The 17,762-nt window shown below is 43.3% G+C and overlaps 1 protein-coding gene across 4 annotated transcripts in view; it reads right to left on the bottom strand.

The window, feature by feature from the left end:
* The window catches only part of SLC2A4 (solute carrier family 2 member 4), a 322,167-nt gene that overhangs the window by 38,513 nt on the left and 265,892 nt on the right, over positions 1–17,762 (bottom strand). For all 4 annotated transcript variants that reach the window (XM_075346784.1, XM_075346782.1, XM_075346783.1 and 1 more), the window contains 2 exons: positions 4,967–5,129; positions 4,673–4,860 (listed from right to left, as the gene is read on the bottom strand). In XM_075346784.1, the coding sequence (XP_075202899.1) occupies positions 4,673–4,860; positions 4,967–5,129 (351 nt within the window). The remainder of the gene's footprint in view (positions 1–4,672; positions 4,861–4,966; positions 5,130–17,762) is intronic.

Here is a 17,762-nt window from a genome sequence, read left to right as displayed (position 1 = left end):
AGGCAACTACCGTCCAGTAAGCCTGACATCAGTAGTATGCAAAGTTTTTGAGGGCATTTTAAGGGATGACATGCAAAAATATATTGCAGAAAATAATATGATAACTGACAAACAGCATGGATTCATGAAAGATAAGTCGTGTCTAACCAACCTGTTGGGGTTCTATGAGGGGGTAAGTGCAAACCTGGATATTGGTAATGCAGCTGATGTGATTTATTTGGACTTTGCAAAGGCATTTGATACTGTACCACATAATAGCCTTATACTAAAGCTCCAGAAGCAAGGACTAGGGGAAACTATATGCAACTGGGTAAGGAAGGTAAGTTTTTTTGTATTCAGTACAAACAGGGAGTGGCCCCCTTCTCAGCGAGCTGGACATTTCATTCTGTGAATCCCCCTGACTGTGTGTGTCCTGTTGGGACCCGGTCGCTCTCAGCACTTAGCCACATTGAGGCCTATTTTAGACCCATGGTAAGGTTTTAATATTAGAGAGTGTAGGTACTATCCCAACTGGGTACACCTTGGCGTTGGTGGGATAGCTTTATGCTTTTTTTGATCAAAAACAGTGTTTACTAAGTACCCTATGTTTATATGCACTATGCTTTTATTTAGTTACAGCGGGGTATTTTTTCACAATTTTTTCCTTGGTTTCTCTTTGTCTCATGGCCAGTGTGAACATGGTCTCACAAGTACCATGTATACCATCTCATACTCCGGCTCACTTTTTTGTTTTTATGTAGTTTTTTTGTATTCAGTACAAACAGGGAGTGGCCCCCTTCTCAGCGAGCTGGACATTTCATTCTGTGAATCCCCCTGACTGTGTGTGTCCTGTTGGGACCCGGTCGCTCTCAGCCCTTAGCCACATTGAGGCCTATTTTAGACCCATGGTAAGGTTTTAATATTAGAGAGTGTAGGTACTATCCCAACTGGGTACACCTTGGCGTTGGTGGGATAGCTTTATGCTTTTTTTGATCAAAAACAGTGTTTACTAAGTACCCTATGTTTATATGCACTATGCTTTTATTTAGTTACAGCGGGGTATTTTTTCACAATTTTTTCCTTGGTTTCTCTTTGTCTCATGGCCAGTGTGAACATGGTCTCACAAGTACCATGTATACCATCTCATACTCCGGCTCACTTTTTTGTTTTTATGTAGTTTTTTTGTATTCAGTACAAACAGGGAGTGGCCCCCTTCTCAGCGAGCTGGACATTTCATTCTGTGAATCCCCCTGACTGTGTGTGTCCTGTTGGGACCCGGTCGCTCTCAGCCCTTAGCCACATTGAGGCCTATTTTAGACCCATGGTAAGGTTTTAATATTAGAGAGTGTAGGTACTATCCCAACTGGGTACACCTTGGCGTTGGTGGGATAGCTTTATGCTTTTTTTGATCAAAAACAGTGTTTACTAAGTACCCTATGTTTATATGCACTATGCTTTTATTTAGTTACAGCGGGGTATTTTTTCACAATTTTTTCCTTGGTTTCTCTATGCAACTGGGTAAGGAATTGGCTAAAAGATAGGAAACAAAGAGTAGTCATAAATGGTACATTCTCTAAATGGGCTATAGTCAGCAGTGGGGTGCCGCAGGGATCTGTGCTTGGACCGATTCTTTTTACTCTCTTTATTAATGACCTTGTGGATGGGATTGATAGTACAGTGTCAGTCTTTGCCGATGACACCAAACTATGTAGGATATTAAAAACTGACCTGGATAGTACAATATTACAAAAAGATCTGGATAAGATGTCAGAATGGGCAGATACTTGGCAAATGAGATTTAATGTTGATAAATGTAAAGTAATGCACCTAGGACGGAGTAATCCTATAGCTGCGTATACATTAAATGGAAGTAAACTCGGGACTACAGAACAGGAGAAGGACTTGGGTATTCTCATTACAAATAAGCTGAGCAGCAGCTGCAAAAGCAAACAAGATTCTAGGGTGTATAAAAAGAGAGATTAGATCCCGTGATCCCAACGTATTGTTACCCCTCTATAAATCACTTGTAAGGCCACATCTGGAATACGGGATCCAGTTTTGGGCTCCACATTTTAAAAAGGACATTCAGAAGTTAGTCAGTTCAAAGGCGGGCAACTAGACTATTACAAGGAATGGAAGGCCTCACATATGATGGCAGGTTGAAAAAGTTAGATATGTTTAGCTTAGAAAAAAGACGTCTCAGAGGAGATCTCATTTATATGTATAAATACATGTGTGGTCAATACAAAGGACTGGCACATGACTTATTTCTTCCGAAAACAATACTAAGGACCAGGGGGCACTCACGGCGGGGGAAGAAAAGCGATTCCGAAACCTAAATAGGAAAGGGTTCTTTACAGTTAGAGCGGTCAGACTGTGGAATACACTACCACAAGAGGTAGTAATGGCAGATACTATAACAGCTTTTAAAAAAGGGCTGGATGATTTCCTCACTACACACAACATTGTTGGTTATAAATGACTTAGTGACTAAATGTAGAACTGGTGGAGGAAGGTTGAACTGGATGGACCTAGGTCTTTTTTCAACCTTAGTAACTATGTAACTATGTAACTATGTAACCCAGTAACCATAGGCCTTCCCAGCATGGGAATACCAGCCCCCAGCTGCTGGCTTTATCATGGCTGGATATCAAAATTGGGGGGGTCCACACGCCTTTTTTTAAAGTTAGTTATTAAATTTAAAAAAAAAAAGCTGCATGCGGTTCCTCTTATTTTGATGCACAGTTGAGATAAGCGCAGGGCTGGGGGTGCAGCCTGTAGCCGTGGCTTTATCTGTGCTGGTATCATAATACGGGAGGACCCTATGACAATTTATTTATTTTTACACTTATACATCCACAGATAGCGTGTGCGATTCTAAGCAGTCACACACACTGTCACACAGGGTGGGGGTGCAGTCTGAGTGCAACCAATCACACCAGGACAGACGGTGGGCGGGAAAAGCTGTGAATATGTATGAGGGTAATGAGTGGCCCCGGAAGTAGTGTTACCATCGCGTGGGAGACTAAGTATAACGCGCCTGCTCTAATGCCCCTATCCAGCACAGTATCCGGGTCCCCCCAGACTCATGGGGATCTGCGTCCGGGTAAATGTTTGAGATTAAGGGTAGACTCATCCCAAACCTGGACATTGCATTCAAAAATAACATGAAAGCACGTTAGCCCAATTCTAACAGCGTGTAATATGCTCACTCTCAGGATTCGGCTCTGCGTGTTTCATACTCAGGTGATAGCGAGCTTCTCCACCGGCTTCTCTCAATGAAGCTGTAGTATCTCAGTGAACATGGAGAGACTCCGGAAGAGAAGCTCCTCGGCGAGGTACTAACGACGCAACTCAAGGAAGTGGTCACATGACTCAATCCGCTGTGAGTAGGGGACATAGCTCCTACTATCGCTATCACCCTGCTAGGGGCGGGGTCATAGCTCCTACTATCACTATCACCCTACAGGAGGCGGGTTCATAGCTTCTACTATCGCTATCACCCTGCAGGGGGCGGGATCATAGCTCCTACTATCGCTATCATCCTGCAGGGGGCGGGTTCATAGCTCCTACTATCACTATCACCCTGCAGGGGGCGGGGTCATAGCTCCTACTATCACTATCACCCTACAGGAGGCGGGGTCATAGCTCCTACTATCGCTATCACCCTGCAGGGAGCGGGGTCATAGCTCCTACTATCTGTATCACACTGCAGGGGGCAGGGTCATAGCTTCCTCCTGTCAGTCTCACTCTGCAGGGGGCGGAGTATTAGCTTTCTTCCGTCAGTCTCACTCTGCATGGGGCAGGGTCATAGCTTCTTCCTGTCAGTCTCACCCTGCAGAGGGCGGAGTCTTAGCTTTCTTCTGTCACTCTCACCCTGCAGGGGGCGGGGTCATAGATCCTACTATTTGTATCACACTGCAGGGGGCGGGGTCACAGCTTCTTCCTGTCAGTCTCACCCTGCAGGGGGCGGAGTCTTAGCTTTCTTCTGTCAGTTTCACCCTGCAGGGGGTGGGGTCATAGCTCCCTACTATCTGTATCACCCTGCAGGGGGCGGGGTCATAGCTTCCTTCTGTCAGTCTCACACTGCAGGGGGCGGAGTATTAGCTTTCTTCTGTCAGTCTCACTCTGCATGGGGCAGGGTCATAGCTTCTTCCTGTCAGTCTCACCCTGCAGAGGGCGGAGTCTTAGCTTTCTTCTGTCACTCTCACCCTGCAGGGGGCGGGGTCATAGATCCTACTATCTGTATCACACTGCAGGGGGCGGGGTCACAGCTTCTTCCTGTCAGTCTCACCCTGCAGGGGGCAGAGTCTTAGCTTTCTTCTGTCAGTTTCACCCTGCAGGGGGTGGGGTCATAGCTCCCTACTATCTGTATCACCCTGCAGGGGGCGGGGTCATAGCTTCCTTCTGTCAGTCTCACACTGCAGGGGGAGGGGTCATAGCTCCCTACTATCTGTATCACCCTGCAGGGGGTGGGGTCATATCTCTCCTGTCAGTCTCACACTGCAGGGAGTGGGGTCATAGCTCCCTACTATCTGTATCAGCCTGCAGGGAACTGAGTCATATATCTCTACTATCTATATCACCCTGCAGGGGGCGGGGTCATATCTCTCTACTATCTGTATCACCCTGCAGGGGGCGGGGTCATATCTCTTCTGTCAGACTCACCATGCAGGGGGCGGGGCAAGCTTACCGCATTAATACCAGACAACTGCTGGGAGAGCTGCAGGACAATGGCCACAATGATGGGTTGTCTGTAGGTTCGGGAGCGGAAGATCTGCAGAATGGAGACTTTCTGTTGTGTGTCCATCTGTCTTTTCTCTTCCTTCATTTCTGAAAGATCTTCTGAGACGTCCAGGAGGCCAGTGAGACGCCGCAAACCTGCGAGATGGGAAATCGGCAACTAAGCGTACAGGGAACCGGTGCCAGCTGGCCGCTATATGCCCCATGTGCGGTATTATATGCACACAATGGAGCGCACACTCACTGGTCCGGGCCTGGCCCTCCTGCTCACACACGATGTACAGGAAACGAGGGCTCTCCGGGCAAAACGGCAGTAAAATAGACTGGAGAGCCGCCGGGATGAGCGTTACCCAAAACAGAGCCGGCCACCGACTGCTGGTGCCCAAAAATAAATCCAGACCCAAGACCTGCGAGGAGAAAAAAATATGTCAGGAGATAGAGAATCAGGGGATACAGGAAAATCATACAGGATAATAGAGGATAGAGGATAACGATAGGGGATACAGGGAAATCATACAGGGGACACAGGAACGTCATACAGGGTAATAGAGGATGTGATGGTGGGATATGGTGGAGGTGTATCTTGCTGTACAGATTCCTATTTTAAGATTGGTTCACTGTCCATTATTTGTACTGCTTGTGTGTACATTGTATTGTTTGTAAGTAATCACCCCCTATAGTGCAAGGTAATAGCCTCTTGAGGCGCTTCCGTCCCTGGGTGTGGGGGGAGGTGGGCCTAGAGTCCACCTACTATAAACTCTCTGCTTACCTGGGGGATTCAGGAGTCTGTTTGGAGAACTTGAAGTGAGAAGGATTGAACCTCTGGGAGAGGCTGGTACTTCTCAGAGAGACCTGGATATTTATCAGTTACCGGACTATATTTGTGTTACTGGACTAATTTTACCCTCTGTTTTGTGGATTATGTTATGGACCATTTGATTTGCTTGAAATAAATGCTCTTTGGATTGTACAGCCATCACTCACTCTGTTGATCGTGTGATATGGGAGAAAGACCCTGTCACAACTGGTGGCATGGTGGGATCAACAGAGCGCAGCCCAATGGATTTCCACCAACAGAGTGAGTACAGAGACTGGACTGCATCCTGTCTACAGGAGAGAGCCAGAGATCTGGGCCTGAGCTACCAGGGACTGACTAAAGAGGCCTTAATTGATCTACTGGTGGGTGAGAGCCAGTCCACCTCCTCCCAGATGTCTAACAGACAAGCACCGGAGACGGCGATCCCTGCCCCAAAAAGTCAGTGGTTGGTGTGGTATGAAGAAGAGATGGCGGTTCTTGGCCCCAGCGTATCTCAGGAATATAAGGAGCAGGCTGCTCGCCGAGCACAGAGGAGACCAGAAGCAATGGAGTCGGACAGAAGGAGTAATATGAGTTGGAGTGTAAACCCAGCGATCCGGGAGCCTGTGCTGATCACCCGGGGGGACTTCAAGCCATGTGATGAGGCTTCCGGAGATGTGGAAGGGTTCTTCAAGGACTTTGAGCAGCAGTGTGCAGTGATGGAGGTGCTCTGGCTGGATGCGTTTGTTAGTGCGACTCCTGAACGGAAGCCTGGCCTGGCAGAGGCTTATCGCATCATTGACTCACAGAAGAACCAGGATTACAACATTGTAAAGCAGACTATCCTGGATTACCATGCCATCACCCCAGACTCACATAGGGCACAGTTCCGAGACCTCCCATGCACCACGGGGGGATCGTTTAGGATGTATGCCCATAAGATGTCTCAGGCATGTCGGAGATGGCTGGAAGCAGAAGACACCTTCACTGTGGAAGACATTATACAGGTATTTCTTATAGAACAATTTCTTTCCAAGTGTCCCTCAGAAATACGGGAATGGGTCAGAGAGCACACGCCACACACCTTGGATAGAGCTGCTGCCCTGGCTGATGAGGCCCTTACTATCCGACCGCAATGGAGGGGGCTTCTGGACAATAAGCCACAGCCTGCTCCTACGCCCCGGCCCTCTCCAGTTATATCTGCCCCTCCAACCAGGCACAGGCCGATGACAACCACGGCTCCCAATCCTGGGCCCCAACAGTTCCGACCACGCCCAGTGGGAATCACAGAGAGGAGATGTTATGGGTGCGAGCAACCTGGGCACCTGCAATACAGTTGTCCCACAAGGACTCGAGGGTAGCCCCACGCACCTCCACCTCGTCCGGTGCATTTTGTTCACTCCATTCCGCCTGAGGAAGAGCTATCACAAACTTCACCGGAGTGGACTGCCAACCCCTGCACCATAGACATACCTTCTGGAGTGTACTGCCTGCTGCCTTTGTCCCCAAGCTACTTTGATCAACGGAAACGTCACCTGCAGGATGCCTTGATCAATGGATAGAAAGTGTCGGGATTTAGAGACACAGAGACCTTCCTGACTATCGCTGACCCTCGTCTAGTTCGACCAAAGGCAATTCTCCAGGGCCCTGGAATCCCCATTGTCCTGGCAGGAGACACTCGCAAATATATACCGTGAGCTTCTGTGCGGTTGGATTATGGTTTTGGGGAAATACTGCTGGATTGGAGTTATGGGAGGATTGCCTGCTGATATCCTCCTGGGAAACCACATTGGAGAGTTACAGTGCCATTTTGTGGGAGCCGTCACCCGACTACAAGCAATGCAAGCACCACAACATCAGGACTTCACCGGGGAGCAACCATCACAACCTCCATCAGAGTCGGTAAGCAATCCGTTCCCTGCTACTACATTGGGAGAGTCTTGGGATAGAGAGGAGTTTAGAAGAGAAATAGAAGGTGACACGACCTTGGCAGCCCTTAGGTTAAGGGCAGAGACTGGGCAGATAATGGAGACTGCTTCACCCGAGAACAGGGATTACATTATCGTGTCACAAAGGCCAGTGGTAACGACATCCCTGACATGGCCACTAGACAACTCATTGTTCCCCAGAAGCACAGGGCACAGCTACTACAACTGGCCCATGACATCCCCTTGGCTGGGCACCAAGGGAGGAAAAGGACTGAAAAGAGACTCACCCAAAGTTTTTACTGGCCTGGCATTTCGCAGTCGGTAGCCCATTATTGCCGCACCTGCAATGTGTGCCAGCGAATGCGGAATCCCGGAGCCCGACACAAGGTACCTCTGCAACCCCTGCCCATAATTGAAGAACCATTTCATCGTGTAGCTGTGGACATCATAGGACCTCTGGCCCACCCCAGCCGGTTGGGGAAAAAATACATCCTGACAATGGACTATGTCATTCGGTATCCTGAAGCCGTGGCCCTGTCCAGTATTACAGCCGTAAAGGTAGCCGAGGCTCTTGTTAGCATCTTTACTTGGGTAGGGTTCCCCAATGAAATTTTATCAGATCAAGGGACCCACTTTATGTCAGACCTGGTTCAGTCCCTCTGGCATACCTATGGAGTTCGAGTCAGTCACACCACCCGCAGACCAACGAACTATGTGAACGCTTTAATGGAACCCTCAAAAACATGCTGCAGGCTTTTGCTGACATTGAAAAGGACTGGGAAAAATACCTGCCACATCTCCTCTTCGCTATCGAGAGGTTCCCCAGGAGTCCACAGGGTTCTCACCCTTTGAACTACTGTTTGGACGGAAGGTCTGTGGTTCTCTCGCTCTACTGAAGGAACACTGGGAGGGAGATGTCTCAGACACCGGAGTGCCTGTCCTTCCCTATGTCCTGGAGTTCCGAGACCGTCTCACCCAGTTAGCTACCTTGGCTAATGAACCCCAGCGAACGGCCCAGTCCAGACAAAAGACCTGGTATGACCGTAAAGCCAGGACCCGGGAATTTATACAAGGACAACAGGTGCTCATGATTATTGCTTCCCCTGCCAACAAGCTTCAAGCAGCGTGGGAAGGCCCTTATCAGGTTGTCAAGAAAGTTAATGACAGTAATTACATCATTGCCCTGGACCCTAGTGGTCGACGACAAAAGACTGTCCACATCAATATGCTGAAAGAATATCATGACCGATCTCTGCCTGTGCTGGCCGTCTGCACCCCCCTAGTGATAACTCCGAAGACGAGTATCTCCCAGATCTTCTTCAGGTCGCCCAAGTGGGAGGATCCCTGGAACAAGTGCCTCTGGGCTCACATTTATCGGCTATATAAAAGGACAATATTATCTCTGTACTAAGACTGAGGGCTTCAGCTTTCTCCTCAAAGCCGGGGCGGACTATTTTCCCCAGCCACCATGTGGAAACCTCTGGACAACGTCCCATCCAGCAGGCTGCTGGTCCCAGAGGCTGTTCAAGGCATGATAAAGACTGGACTGGAGGAGATGAAACAGCAGGGGGTTTTTCAGCCATCTCACAGCCCCTGGGCCTCTCCTGTTATTCTGGTGCCCAAAAAGGGTGGTACAACGACATTCCGTGTGGATTACCGGCGATTAATCGATGCCACAAAGAGTGATGCTTACTCCATACCCAGGATTGATGACCCATTGGATCGGCTAGCTAGTGCCCAATTTGTAACCACGTTAGACTTGAGTAAGGGGTACTGGCAGATACCCCTAACAGACTATGCTCGGGTGCGCTCCGCCTTCATTACTCCCTTTTGGACTATTTGAGTTCCTGGGAATGCCGTTTGAGATGAACAATGCCCCTGCTACCTTCCAGAGACTGGACTTTGCCTGTGCTTATCTGGACGACATTGCCATTTTCAACACAACCTGGGAGGACCATCTTAAACACTTGGCCATAGTGCTGGACCGTGTCCTGACTGCAGGACTGACCATTCGCCCTGATAAATGCCAGTTGGGGATGGCTGAGGTGCAGTACCTTGGGCACAGAGTAGCGGGAGGGACCCTAAGGCCTGAGCCCGCCAAGGTGGAAGCCATTAGTAACTGGTGTAGACCCCAGACTAAGAAGCAAGTACTTGCCTTTTTGGGGACTGCTTGTTACTATAGAAAATTTGTTCCTAATTTCCGCACCTTCACCAAGCCCCTAACCGACCTGACCCGCAAGAACATGCCTAGGAATGTTACGTGGACAACTGCATGCGAGGATGCCTCCTCAGCAGTAATGACTGCCCTCATCACTGCTCCTGTATTGGCCACTCTGTACTATAAGTGCAGGTTCCTCGTACAGACAGATGCGTCCACAGTCGGGATTGGGGCAGTTCTTAGCCAGGTGAATGCCGCCGGGGAGGAACACCCTGTCGCTTTTGTCAGTCAAAAACTACTGGATCGGGGAGTTGCCTATGCCACCATCGAAAAGGAGTGCCTTTCCATTGTATGGGCAGTGAAGAAACTGCAACCTTACTTGTATGACAGAGACTTTACAATTGTGACAGACCACAAGCCCCTCACATGGCTGAACCGCATGTCAGGGGACAATGGACGATTACTGCGGTGGAGCTTGTCCTTACAACCCTACAGCATCTCCATCCAATACAAGCAGGGAAGCCAACACCAGAACGCTGATTGACTGTCCCGGCAAGAAGAACCATAGACAATCCACAGCTGAGCAACATGGACTTACGTGAGGTGGCCAGAGGTCTGTGTAGACCTCATGGCATACTCACTTATTCAGAAGGAGGGAGAGGTTGTGATGGTGGGATATGGGGGGGAGGGAGGTGTATCTTGCTGTACAGATTCCTATTTTAAGCTTGGTTCACTGTCCATTATTTGTACTGCTTTTGTGTACATTGTATTGTTTGTAAGTAATCAACCCTTATTGTGCAAGGTTATAGTCTCTTGAGGCGCTTCCGTCCCTGGGTGTGGGGGGAGGTGGGCCTAGAGTCCACCTACTGTGGACTCTCTGCTTACCTGGGAGATTCAGGCAGTCTGTTTGGAGACCTTGAAGTGAGAAGGATTGAACCTCTGGGAGAAGCTGGGACTTCTCAGAGAGACCTGGACATTTATTGCTTATTGGACTATATTTGTGTTACTGGACAATTTTACCCTCTGTTTTGTGGATTATGTTATGGATCATTTGATTTGCATGGAATAAATGCTCTTTGGATTGTACAGCCATCTCTCGCTCTGTTGATTGTGTGATATGGGAAAAGGACCCCGTGACAGAGTATAACAATAGAGAATCAGGGGATACAGGGAAATCATAGAGGATAATAGAGGATAGAGGATAACAATAGAGAATCAGGGGATACAGGGGAACCAAACAGGATAATAGAGGATCGAGGATAATACAGCAGATACAGGATAATACAGCATAACATTGAGGATACAGGATAATAGAGGATAACTATAGAGAATCAGGGGATACAGAGAAATCATACAGGGGGACACGGGCTAATACAGAGGATACAGGATAATACAGGATAATACAGAGGATACAGGATAATACAGAGGACACAGGATAATACAGGAGGACACAGGATAATACAGGATAATACAGAGGATACAGGATAATAAAGAGGATACAGGATAATACAGAGGATACAGGATAATACAGAGGACACAGGATAATACAGAGGATACAGGATAATACAGAGGATACAGGATAATACAGTATAATACAGAGGATACAGGATAATACAGTATAATACAGAGGATACAGGATAATACAGAGGATACAGGATAATACAGGATAATACAGAATAATACAGAGGACACAGTATAATACAGTATAATACAGAGGATACAGGATAATACAGTATAATACAGAGGACACCGGATAATACAGTATAATACAGAGGATACAGGATAATACAGTATAATACAGAGGATACAGGATAATACAGGGGATACAGGATAATACAGTATAATACAGAGGATACAGTATAATACAGTATAATACAGAGGATACAGGATAATACAGTATAATACAGAGGATACAGGACAGTACAGAGGATACAGGATAATACAGGGGATACAGGATAATACAGAGGATACAGGATAATACAGAGGATACAGGATAATACAGTATAATACAGAGGATGCAGGATAATACAGAGGATACAGGATAATACAGGGGATACAGGATAATACAGTATAATACAGAGGGTACAGGATAATACAGTATAATACAGAGGATACAGGATAATACAGGGGATACAGGATAATACAGAGGATACAGGATAATACAGTATAATACAGAGGATACAGGACAATACAGTATAATACAGAGGACACAGTATAATACAGATGATACAGGATAATACAGTATAATACAGAGGATACAAGATAATACAGTATAATACAGAGGATACAGGACAATACAGTATAATACAGAGGACACAGTATAATACAGATGATACAGGATAATACAGTATAATACAGAGGATGCAGGATAATACAGAGGATACAGGATAATACAGGGGATACAGGATAATACAGTATAATACAGAGGATACAGGATAATACAGTATAATACAGAGGATGCAGGATAATACAGAGGATACAGGATAATACAGGGGATACAGGATAATACAGTATAATACAGAGGGTACAGGATAATACAGTATAATACAGAGGATACAGGATAATACAGGGGATACAGGATAATACAGAGGATACAGGATAATACAGTATAATACAGAGGATACAGGACAATACAGTATAATACAGAGGACACAGTATAATACAGATGATACAGGATAATACAGGGGATACAGGATAATACAGTATAATACAGAGGGTACAGGATAATACAGTATAATACAGAGGATACAGGATAATACAGGGGATACAGGATAATACAGAGGATACAGGATAATACAGTATAATACAGAGGATACAGGATAATACAGTATAATACAGAGGATGCAGGATAATACAGAGGATACAGGATAATACAGGGGATACAGGATAATACAGTATAATACAGAGGGTACAGGATAATACAGTATAATACAGAGGATACAGGATAATACAGGGGATACAGGATAATACAGAGGACACCGGATAATACAGTATAATACAGAGGATACAGGATAATACAGTATAATACAGAGGATACAGGATAATACAGGGGATACAGGATAATACAGTATAATACAGAGGATACAGTATAATACAGTATAATACAGAGGATACAGGATAATACAGTATAATACAGAGGATACAGGACAGTACAGAGGATACAGGATAATACAGGGGATACAGGATAATACAGAGGATACAGGATAATACAGAGGATACAGGATAATACAGTATAATACAGAGGATGCAGGATAATACAGAGGATACAGGATAATACAGGGGATACAGGATAATACAGTATAATACAGAGGGTACAGGATAATACAGTATAATACAGAGGATACAGGATAATACAGGGGATACAGGATAATACAGAGGATACAGGATAATACAGTATAATACAGAGGATACAGGACAATACAGTATAATACAGAGGACACAGTATAATACAGATGATACAGGATAATACAGTATAATACAGAGGATACAAGATAATACAGTATAATACAGAGGATACAGGACAATACAGTATAATACAGAGGACACAGTATAATACAGATGATACAGGATAATACAGTATAATACAGAGGATGCAGGATAATACAGAGGATACAGGATAATACAGGGGATACAGGATAATACAGTATAATACAGAGGATACAGGATAATACAGTATAATACAGAGGATGCAGGATAATACAGAGGATACAGGATAATACAGGGGATACAGGATAATACAGTATAATACAGAGGGTACAGGATAATACAGTATAATACAGAGGATACAGGATAATACAGGGGATACAGGATAATACAGAGGATACAGGATAATACAGTATAATACAGAGGATACAGGACAATACAGTATAATACAGAGGACACAGTATAATACAGATGATACAGGGTAATACAGTATAATACAGAGGATACAAGATAATACAGTATAATACAGAGGATGCAGGATAATACAGAGGATACAGGATAATACAGGGGATACAGGATAATACAGGATAATACAGGGGATACAGGATAATACAGAGGATACAGAATAATACAGTATAATACAGAGGATACAGGACAATACAGTATAATACAGAGGACACAGTATAATACAGAGGATACAGGATAATACAGGATAATACAGTATAATACAGAGGATACAGGATAATACAGGATAATACAGAGGATACAGGATAATACAGGATAATACAGTATAATACAGAGGATACAGGATAATACAGGATAATGCAGAGAATACAGGATAATGCAGAGGATACAGGATAATACAGAGGATACAGGATAATACAGGATAATACAGAATAATACAGAGGACACAGTATAATACAGTATAATACAGAGGATACAGGATAATACAGTATAATACAGAGGACACCGGATAATACAGTATAATACAGAGGATACAGGATAATACAGTATAATACAGAGGATACAGGATAATACAGGGGATACAGGATAATACAGTATAATACAGAGGATACAGTATAATACAGTATAATACAGAGGATACAGGATAATACAGTATAATACAGAGGATACAGGACAGTACAGAGGATACAGGATAATACAGGGGATACAGGATAATACAGAGGATACAGGATAATACAGAGGATACAGGATAATACAGTATAATACAGAGGATGCAGGATAATACAGAGGATACAGGATAATACAGGGGATACAGGATAATACAGTATAATACAGAGGGTACAGGATAATACAGTATAATACAGAGGATACAGGATAATACAGGGGATACAGGATAATACAGAGGATACAGGATAATACAGTATAATACAGAGGATACAGGACAATACAGTATAATACAGAGGACACAGTATAATACAGATGATACAGGATAATACAGTATAATACAGAGGATACAAGATAATACAGTATAATACAGAGGATACAGGACAATACAGTATAATACAGAGGACACAGTATAATACAGATGATACAGGATAATACAGTATAATACAGAGGATGCAGGATAATACAGAGGATACAGGATAATACAGGGGATACAGGATAATACAGTATAATACAGAGGATACAGGATAATACAGTATAATACAGAGGATGCAGGATAATACAGAGGATACAGGATAATACAGGGGATACAGGATAATACAGTATAATACAGAGGGTACAGGATAATACAGTATAATACAGAGGATACAGGATAATACAGGGGATACAGGATAATACAGAGGATACAGGATAATACAGTATAATACAGAGGATACAGGACAATACAGTATAATACAGAGGACACAGTATAATACAGATGATACAGGATAATACAGGGGATACAGGATAATACAGTATAATACAGAGGGTACAGGATAATACAGTATAATACAGAGGATACAGGATAATACAGGGGATACAGGATAATACAGAGGATACAGGATAATACAGTATAATACAGAGGATACAGGATAATACAGTATAATACAGAGGATGCAGGATAATACAGAGGATACAGGATAATACAGGGGATACAGGATAATACAGTATAATACAGAGGGTACAGGATAATACAGTATAATACAGAGGATACAGGATAATACAGGGGATACAGGATAATACAGAGGACACCGGATAATACAGTATAATACAGAGGATACAGGATAATACAGTATAATACAGAGGATACAGGATAATACAGGGGATACAGGATAATACAGTATAATACAGAGGATACAGTATAATACAGTATAATACAGAGGATACAGGATAATACAGTATAATACAGAGGATACAGGACAGTACAGAGGATACAGGATAATACAGGGGATACAGGATAATACAGAGGATACAGGATAATACAGAGGATACAGGATAATACAGTATAATACAGAGGATGCAGGATAATACAGAGGATACAGGATAATACAGGGGATACAGGATAATACAGTATAATACAGAGGGTACAGGATAATACAGTATAATACAGAGGATACAGGATAATACAGGGGATACAGGATAATACAGAGGATACAGGATAATACAGTATAATACAGAGGATACAGGACAATACAGTATAATACAGAGGACACAGTATAATACAGATGATACAGGATAATACAGTATAATACAGAGGATACAAGATAATACAGTATAATACAGAGGATACAGGACAATACAGTATAATACAGAGGACACAGTATAATACAGATGATACAGGATAATACAGTATAATACAGAGGATGCAGGATAATACAGAGGATACAGGATAATACAGGGGATACAGGATAATACAGTATAATACAGAGGATACAGGATAATACAGTATAATACAGAGGATGCAGGATAATACAGAGGATACAGGATAATACAGGGGATACAGGATAATACAGTATAATACAGAGGGTACAGGATAATACAGTATAATACAGAGGATACAGGATAATACAGGGGATACAGGATAATACAGAGGATACAGGATAATACAGTATAATACAGAGGATACAGGACAATACAGTATAATACAGAGGACACAGTATAATACAGATGATACAGGGTAATACAGTATAATACAGAGGATACAAGATAATACAGTATAATACAGAGGATGCAGGATAATACAGAGGATACAGGATAATACAGGGGATACAGGATAATACAGGATAATACAGGGGATACAGGATAATACAGAGGATACAGAATAATACAGTATAATACAGAGGATACAGGACAATACAGTATAATACAGAGGACACAGTATAATACAGAGGATACAGGATAATACAGGATAATACAGTATAATACAGAGGATACAGGATAATACAGGATAATACAGAGGATACAGGATAATACAGGATAATACAGTATAATACAGAGGATACAGGATAATACAGGATAATGCAGAGAATACAGGATAATGCAGAGGATACAGGATAATACAGAGGATACAGGATAATACAGGATAATACAGAATAATACAGAGGACACAGTATAATACAGTATAATACAGAGGATACAGGATAATACAGTATAATACAGAGGACACCGGATAATACAGTATAATACAGAGGATACAGGATAATACAGTATAATACAGAGGATACAGGATAATACAGGGGATACAGGATAATACAGTATAATACAGAGGATACAGTATAATACAGTATAATACAGAGGATACAGGATAATACAGTATAATACAGAGGATACAGGACAGTACAGAGGATACAGGATAATACAGGGGATACAGGATAATACAGAGGATACAGGATAATACAGAGGATACAGGATAATACAGTATAATACAGAGGATGCAGGATAATACAGAGGATACAGGATAATACAGGGGATACAGGATAATACAGTATAATACAGAGGGTACAGGATAATACAGTATAATACAGAGGATACAGGATAATACAGGGGATACAGGATAATACAGAGGATACAGGATAATACAGTATAATACAGAGGATACAGGACAATACAGTATAATACAGAGGACACAGTATAATACAGATGATACAGGATAATACAGTATAATACAGAGGATACAAGATAATACAGTATAATACAGAGGATACAGGACAATACAGTATAATACAGAGGACACAGTATAATACAGATGATACAGGATAATACAGTATAATACAGAGGATACAAGATAATACAGTATAATACAGAGGATACAGGACAATACAGTATAATACAGAGGACACAGTATAATACAGATGATACAGGATAATACAGTATAATACAGAGGATGCAGGATAATACAGAGGATACAGGATAATACAGGGGATACAGGATAATACAGTATAATACAGAGGATACAGGATAATACAGTATAATACAGAGGATGCAGGATAATACAGAGGATACAGGATAATACAGGGGATACAGGATAATACAGTATAATACAGAGGGTACAGGATAATACAGTATAATACAGAGGATACAGGATAATACAGGGGATACAGGATAATACAGAGGATACAGGATAATACAGTATAATACAGAGGATACAGGACAATACAGTATAATACAGAGGACACAGTATAATACAGATGATACAGGATAATACAGTATAATACAGAGGATACAAGATAATACAGTATAATACAGAGGATGCAGGATAATACAGAGGATACAGGATAATACAGGGGAT

This window comes from Anomaloglossus baeobatrachus, chromosome 4 (genome assembly GCF_048569485.1).
Source record: "Anomaloglossus baeobatrachus isolate aAnoBae1 chromosome 4, aAnoBae1.hap1, whole genome shotgun sequence".
In the NCBI taxonomy this organism is placed as follows: Eukaryota; Metazoa; Chordata; class Amphibia; order Anura; family Aromobatidae; genus Anomaloglossus; species Anomaloglossus baeobatrachus.
Note: the sequence above shows the minus strand (reverse complement) of the source record. Positions and strands in the feature narration are given on the sequence as shown.